We start from the raw sequence: 8,722 nt of genomic DNA on the forward strand, positions 1-8,722 counted from the left end.
GTCATTTCCTGAATTGCACAACAGCGGTTGAACCCCCACCAATACAAACACACACACACACACACACGCGCGCGCGCGTTTACTTACCGGTAGCTATCTAAATGGGGACATTCCATAGACGTAATGGTTTTTATACTGTACGAACTATCTGCATTCTTACATTTTTAAAAACCTTTAATTTTTTTTATTTTTTTTAACCAGATTTACAAATGAAGACGTCCCTAATGGAAGGTTTTTGGAGATTTTGTCAGGTTTTGGTCACTTCTGGGTACAAATCTTTCCCCAAAATATAGTTAAGTAGGTTCCCACAGCAACATTGAGTCGGCCCAGATCCGGCCCAGATCCGGCACATGTGGAAAGATGATCTGACCCACATGCAGCGTGGAATGACAGCCCAAACACTCCCTAACACACACTCTCTCTCACACACACACACACACACACACACACTCACTCTCACACACACTCACTCTCACACACACACACACACACACACACACACACACACACACACACACACACACACACACACACACACACACACACACACACACACACACTCACACACACACATACCTTTAAGTAGTCACCTAAATAAGGACATATCACTCTTAACAGTTGTATTGATGTAGCCTATATATAAATCTTAGTACACTGACACAAATTTTGCCACTAAAGAAAGTATTGTTCTTCTAGGAAAGTTTGTGATTTCTGGTTAAAAATGACTTCACACATATGAATGACAAAGAAGTCTCAGGTGGCATTTATCTGATCAAAAATACAGTAAAAACAGTCAAATATATTTATTATAATGTAAATCATCTGTTCTCTATGTGAATATATAGTAAAGTGTAATTTATTCCTGTGATTAAAGCTGAATGTTCAGCATCATTACTCCAGTCTTCAGTGTCACATGATCCTTCACAAATCATCCTAATATGAGGATTTGATGATCAAGAAACATTTATGATTATTATCAGTGTTGAAAACACTTCATATTTTGGTGGAAATCATGATACATTTTATTTACGAACATTGACATACATTTGAAATAGATTTGAAATAGAATCTTTTGTAACATTATAAATGTCACTTTTGATCAATTTGATAGTATCCATGTTCATGTTGTCGGAGGGCATGAGAGGAAGTGGAGCGATTATATGCTGCGTTTACAGAGGGAAGTGAATAACAGTGGATTCGGGAGCGTTTCCTGAAGAGAGGATAGGTGGAGTGACCGAGGTTTCCAGCTGATAATCACATCATACACCAGAGCCATGAAATCTGTCAATTTAACAACTGCGCGTCTGTTGTTGTTTTTTGTTGTTGTTGTTTTTTTACTGCTTACACACATTTTCAAAACTTTGCCTGTTTTTTTCCCCAAAACTTTACACATAAATCCAAGAATTGCACACAAAATGCAAAATGCCTCACATCTCTTGCTAAATGAAGCACTGCATTCAAAATATCACAAACATCTCAAAACCAAACATTTGTCTTACGTTGCAAACACCTTTGCCATAATATTACATATTTGGATATATCATATACACACAGTTATTCAAAGCTCTTCTTTCATGAGCTCATATGTACATTTCTGTACAAGATTGAAAGTAATCGGCAGAGAGATGTTGAAAAATTTGCGTTTAACACGAAAGCAAGATTGAAACCAAACTATTAATTTGTGATTGTGAATACAGTATTACGCAGTCATGAACTTTGACCTTTTATAGGCCTATTCTAAAGCCATGATCGGTTGGTGTTCAGTAAAGCAATGAGTGTTTGCACATGTGAGGAGTGTGTGTGTGTGTGTGTGTGTGTGTGTGCAGGGCCATCACTAGTGGGGTGAAAGGTGGTGACAGTTATAGGGGCCCCACACAATCCAGCAGTTATACTATCGGCCCCTGTTGTATGAATAATTATAATATTTATATCAGTTGTATGCCTGAAACTTAAATGAAAACCACAAAAACATGCAATTTGGTTAAATATTTTTTTCCAAATATCTGCTTCTCTTACCTCCCTATAAATGGTTTAGTCCGATTTAAAGTATTTATTAATTATTCAGTCAGTGACAAACATCATCGACCCAATAAAATTGCAAGTCCCACGCCAGCTCGTGAACAGAACCAGTCAGAGTTGAGGCGGCAGTGCCTGAAGTTAACGATGAAGTTGCTGGAAGAGCAGGAGACTGACTGACTGACTGACTGACTGACTGACTGAAAACATAAATTAGGGAACCAGAAACGTCATGAACAGAATGAGAGGGAGGCCAGGAGAGTTGTTGTATCCCAGTCGATCAAGACGTTCTTAAAGACAGGTTGTATTGTTATTTCGCTGGGAATAAGAAAACGACCGTCTAAAGAATGTCGGGTCCTGTCACTCTTCATTATCGGTGCGCACCACAATCCACCGAATGATTACGTGCTCAAAATCCCTGTCTTTTACACTATTGTACATAGAGTTAAAAATGTACACGAGTCCCGACGCATTGCATTATGCACCGGACCTGCCGGCTGATGATGTATTACATCAAGAAAACACCAATACAACACACTGCACTTGGATGAATACATTTATTAGCTTTATTTAATAATATTACCAGTTCCATATTATCTTTATTAAAAAATAAGACAATACATTATTATATATTTTTTTTTATTTGACTGCATTCTTGTAAATTTCTAAATGTTTACTTTTTTGATTTATGAATTATAACAGACTAATGGGGAAAAAAACATGATTTTGCTTTTACTTTTTTTAAATTGGTTTTATTATTATTTAACAATTTCTTGCTTTTTGTTAGTTTTTATTAGTTGTCATTTTTAAATAAACATTTAACTTTTAAAATAAAGGTTTTACAACAACATCACCATCTTCTGTTGTATGCTCAGCTAGTGTACAGTATATGATATTGGTGGAGGGTGGGGAGGCCCTGGTGTGTGAGTGTGTGTGTGAGGAGTGTGTGTGAGGCTCTGATGAATTACTGTGGCATTTTGATAGGTTGTGTTTGAAAAAGAAAATCAAGATACTTCCTGTTAGATTTGTGTGTGTTACATTTAGAGAATTGTGTGTGGTGGTTTGCAAAAAGAGTCGAATTAGTGTATGGTTTTGCAGATTTGGTGTGTGGTTCTGGTGTTTGGGTGTCAGGTTTCATTGTGTGACAAGTGAGGATTTTGTGTGTAAGCAGATAAACAGAAACAGTAAACAGAAATTAAACACAGTCACAGTAACAGCTCATGAATATTTAATGAGGCAAAAACGGTTTAGAATTGTTTTGTTTGTGCATTGCTAAGCAACTCTTTGTAACATTGTAGCTGAGGGAATGTTTCACACTGCGAAGCACTGATGATGCGACTTGGCACCGTGTCACATGATCAATCAACCGTGTCTGGTTGCCACAGTTACTGTTTCCCCAAAGCAGACCGAAGACAGGAAGTGAAACGCTGTCAGAGATCAAACACTCATTCATACGCTTTATAAAGATGCTTCACAGAATCACTCAGTGTCACACACAAGGACAAAAGAGCTTTAGGAGCTACAACAGATAAACGGTTATGCAAACAGACCGCATGTAACGCAAGAAACTGAAGCTGGTTGCTCACACACACACACACACACACACACACACACACACACACACACACACACACACACACACACACACACACAAAACCACAGCTACTTCAATAGACGTAAAACCCTGTGTGGAAAAAACTGCAGTGTTTCCAAACCACAAATCATACGGCGTTATATGTATTTTAGTCTGTGTGCTCATATGAAGATCATCAATCATGAGACGATTATTACTCATTCTCATGAGTTTTACATGTACATGATCAGAAACAGAAGCGAAACACATCTATTTAAACCAGGCATGTTTCAGGTTCACATTAGTTTTTCCCTTGATAGATGATTCTGAGTTTGCGAGAGTGAACTGAAATAATCGCTGCATTCACTGTAATCATCTTTCGGCCTGAATGTTTTGTGCCTGAAAAGGCTTTGCGGTCGAAGTGAGGAAAGCGTTTGGCATTTTTAGACTTCGACTAAACAAGAGAAGAATTACTTTAGAAATATGACGTGATGAATTGTGCAAGTGTGTGGTGGCTCTGGTTGGCTTTGAGTGATCAGCTGTGATTACAGCACATCATGTGTGTAGGACCGTTTCCTCTTTTATACCTCAGAAAGTACACAACAACATCGGAAGTTTACTTGTAGTGGTTCTAGATGTACACAGAGGGAAACACAACTCAGCTGACCCATGAGTCTCTCTGTCGGTGTGTGTGTGTGTGTGTGTGTGTGTGTGTGTGTGTGTGTGTGTGTGTGTGTGTGTGTGTGTGACAGCCTGAGAGGTTCAGGATCTTTCGCTTGTGTAATCTCCCAGTAAGCACCTCTTCATCAGTCTCTTCAGTATATATGCAGGTGTGTTTAATAATCAAACAGAAGGATTTCAACTTAAGTCTCTTCAGCTCCAAACAAAACAGCTTCATCTTCTTGATAGGCGGGAAGAGTCTTCGCAATAAAGAGGACCTTTTTCTTTACAGCATGTGGTTTTAAACGTTTTGTATTCGCTGTATTCGCTGTTATTGTTGTATACTACTTCTAATTAAGTACTTTAACTCTTCAAACATTTATTTTAATATTCCCAACATTTAGTTTCCAATGTCACAAAGTGTTAGGCTACTGAGATTTTACTAGTATGGCTATAATTGTATTTTGTTCATTGATGAAATATGGCTAATATGCTGGTAAATCTGTTTTTAAGTTCAGCTATGAAATGTAAAAGATGAACCCTGAATAAAGTTGTAGATGTGAAGCAATAACTGGTGTAATTGAATGTTCAACAGTAAAGTGAATAAAATAAGACTAAAAATAACAGTATAATCCTGTACTTTATTTTACAGTAGGCCTATATGCTTAAAACTACTGTAGTTACTCCAGAACATCCCAAAGACTTTCAATGAATGTAAGCTCTGGACTCAGACAGGGCTCAAAACACATTCAGTTTTCACCATAAAAGAAGAGTTGAGTTTGCAAGAGTGAAGGGAAATAACTGTAATTACATTTCTTATTGTTCTTATGTGTTTTCTGCCTAAAAAGGCTTTGCAGTCGAAGTGAAGAATGTGTTTTCTTTTCATTACTGGTAAATTACCGGTAAGAGATCCAAAAATACCAGTAAATTAGTTTCGGCAATTTGTTAGACTTTGACTAAATACCGAACAATCCATTTATGACGTATTAAATTGTGCAAACTTTCATTGTTTGTGGTGTTGGTCCGCTGTGAATATGTGCGAAGCCTGTTTCATCTCTAAAGCACTTCAGAAAGTACAACAAATGTGGATGTTTGTTGACTACATGTTTACGCTGATGTCATGAAGAACTTGTAGCCTCATCATCACAAAACTCAGCTGACCCATAAACCTGTGTGTGTGTGTGTGTGTGTGTGTGTGTGTGTGTGTGTGTGTGTGTGTGAGTGTGTGTGTGTGAGGTTAAAACTGTGTGTGACTGTGTGTGTGTTTGTATATGTGAGGTTAAAGCTGTGTATGTGTGTGTGTGTGTGTGTGTGTGTGTGTGTGTGTGTGTGTGTGTGTGTGTGTGTGTGTGTGTGTGTGTGTGTGTGTGAGGTTAAAGCTGTGTGTGTGTGTGTGTGTGTGTGTATATGTGAGGTTAAAGCTGTGTATGTGTGAGGTTAAAGCTGTGTGTGTGTGTGTGTGTGTGTGTGTGTGTGTGTGTGTGTGTGTGTGTGTGTGTGTGTGTGTGTGTGTGTGTGTGTGTGTGTGTGTGAGGTTAAAGCTGTGTGTGTGTGTGTGTGTATGTGTGAGGTTAAAGCTGTGTGTGTGTGTGTGTGTGAGGTTAAAGCGCAACCAGACCATCTACGGGACGAGCCGGATTCCACCATATCTTTATGTACACAATATTAATCTTTTACATTGTAATCCTTTTATTTGTAATATTTGGCATGTTTGTGTGCAGCTGTCCCAGATAGCAAGGTGACATTGATTAAATGTTGAAATTCCATCAGAATCATCATTTTGGTTGAGGTTGAAAATTCAATGCTAAATAATATTGGATCAATGTTGAAAAATCAATGCTAAAATAATATTGAAACAATGTTGAAAATTCAATGTTAAAATAATATTGAATCAATGTTGATAATTCAATGTTTTTCAGTGTTGAAAAGACAAACATTGAATCAATGTTGATTTTTGATCAGCTTAAATTTCTCCACTGGTTGCCTAGACAATCCTAACATTGGTTGCCAACAGCCAATCAGATCAAAGCGCTGCATAACGGTCAACAGAATTCAAGCGCGAAACAGACAGACGGACGAAGCATTCGGGCAACGACAGAGTGATTTTTAGAGGTAAGTTAATCTTAAATCTCTAATCTTTCATTTCTCATTTTTATTTATCTATATTTCTTACAATTTGTTTGCTTTTCCTGGGTGAGTCGGAATGAACTGCTATGTTAAATTTATTAGTAACATGAACACAAACCAACGGCCGGGATTTACCAACATTATTTCAGGGTGCAAACCTGATGAAAAATCAATGTTAAATTTCAACATTGATTCAACGATCTTTTGGTTAATGCATTAACATTGATTCAATGTAGATTCAATGTTGGTCTGCTATCTGGGGTGTGTCCCTGTGTGTGTAATAAGCAGAGTGTGTGTGTAATAAGCAGAGTGTGTGTGTAATAAGCAGAGTGTACGCGTGTTGTGGACCCGCCTATAAGCGCACATTACTAACACGCTCTTTAAATAACAAAAAAAATATTGCGCCATTGACTTTAGAGCAGGTTTCAGTCTATTTCTGTTGCCTCAAAATAGCAATGTGCCAACAATGAGCCAGAACACACCTCGTTCTCAGACCAGCAGTTCATGGGCGCATAAATGGGCACAAATGCATTTGCTATTTAAACAACGTGGCGCAGGACGTGAAAATGATAACTGTGTCAGGCTGAAACTAGCAAAACACACTTGTGTCGTGCTTGGCGCCTCGCTAAGACACAGAGTATGGTGATTAAATGATGCACACTAAATTGAGATGGTTGTCCCATGGGAAAGTGCTTGAACGATTTCTGAGCCTCCTCCCTGGGATTTGCACTTTCCTGGACAGCAAAGGAAAAAGGGAACCGGTGTTGGATCACAACACACACTCTCAACTTGCAGCTTCAAGGAAGAGATGAGCCTCCAAGCAACATGCTGAATGCAATCAGAGCATTTCAGAACAAAATAACTGCCCTCTGAAAAATGCTGGGTTGTTTTAACCCAATTTTGGGTCATGTATGGACAAACCCAGCCGTTGGGTTGACGGGGTTGGGTTGAATTGCATTTTTAACCCAACGTTTGAGTTTGTCCATATTTGACCCAAAAATTGGGTTAAAACAACGACAGAGAATTAATTCACTTCCCACAAATGCCCCATCTCTGCAGCAGCTCTTCAGCCACACAGGTTTGCGAATGTTTTGGAAGAGCTGAGGGGGGGATTTGAGTCCATATTCAAGAATGAGCACAAGGAAATGTTCAACTTTAATGAAAACCCCTTCCACGTGGATGATCATCTCACTCTCCAACTGGCAGAAATGGTAGAACTGCAGACAAAAGACATTCTCGAAGCTGAACTCAGAGCACGTTCTGGTCACTTCTGGAGTTTGGTGTCTGGAGAAGATTTTCCCACTTTGAAGCCACTTGTGCAAAAAGTGATGTCCTTCTTTGTGAGCACATACACTTGTGAGTCAGCATTCTCAACCATGAACGTATGAAGAGGAAACAGAGAAACCACCTCACCAATGAACATCGTGCATGCCTCACAAGAATAGCAACAACAAGCCACAAATACAACATGAAGAAAGCCAAGGAAATGCATGCATGCTTCCACTCATCCCAGCATTAAGGTAATCCTGCTTTTTTGTCATTAAGGGAAATCATCTTGTCTCAGTTACACATTTGACTGATAATTGATACATTTGTCCTATCAGTGTGTCCTATCTCATGAAAAAAAATAGTGAAGACCACATGTCTAACCCTTCAGTCGAGCGGAAGCAAGTCTACAATATCCTCCAGCTCAGGTTGTGACCGCTTCAGTGTGAAAGTTTGCACTCATCTGAGCCCTGTAAACTGAAACAAGAAGGACAAGAAGTGACTAACCCTTCATATATCACAAACCAAAGCAGAAACAGACAGGAATCGCAGTGTTTCCTAACATGGAGCTGAAGTGCACACTTATTGTTTTTGGTGAGTTGATGCTTCACTGTTTTAATGTGTGTGATAATTTATCTTTACGTTAAAGATAGTACTTAAAGTTACATGCATCAGGGCTGCACTGATTGGCTGTAGTTAATAATATACTATATGTAAGGAATCATTGAAAACAGTCCAATGAATTAGAAAATAATGCACACCCGAGGTGGTAGCGAAGCGTATATTTATCTGCATCGAGAACAGAGCCATTACATTGATAAAGAGAAATGTCAGCTTTTAACTATTTCACTGATAAAACCGTCAGATCAGCACTGACAGAGTGTGTGTCTGTACTGTATGTATGTGTGTTTGAGCGGGAGAGAGATAGTATGTGACCAAATTTTGTGGCAAAAACTTGTTGTTTTTATCCTATTGTTTACTATATTTATTTGCTTGGTCAGTGTTGTTGTGGGTTTTGGTTCTTGTTGTCGGCTGTAAAGACCTTTTAAATAACTTTCATTTGGCGTAGTGATATAGAGC

The 8,722-nt window shown here is 38.6% G+C and overlaps 1 protein-coding gene across 2 annotated transcripts in view; it reads left to right on the forward strand.

Moving 5' to 3' along the window:
* Positions 1–7,590: 7,590 nt before the first annotated feature.
* The window catches only part of LOC309495478 (uncharacterized protein), a 33,670-nt gene continuing 32,538 nt past the window's right edge, over positions 7,591–8,722 (forward strand). The window contains exons 1-2 of one of the 2 annotated variants that reach the window (XM_082165292.1): positions 7,591–7,896; positions 7,981–8,236. In XM_082165292.1, the coding sequence (XP_082021418.1) occupies positions 8,206–8,236 (31 nt within the window). In that variant the 5' untranslated portion in view covers positions 7,591–7,896; positions 7,981–8,205. Of the gene's footprint in view, positions 7,897–7,971; positions 8,237–8,722 lie in introns of those variants that run through there. The other variant, XM_082165293.1, reaches the window with a different exon arrangement.

This window comes from Leuciscus leuciscus (assembly GCF_965113295.1).
Source record: "Leuciscus leuciscus genome assembly, chromosome: 3".
NCBI lineage: Eukaryota > Metazoa > Chordata > Actinopteri > Cypriniformes > Leuciscidae > Leuciscus > Leuciscus leuciscus.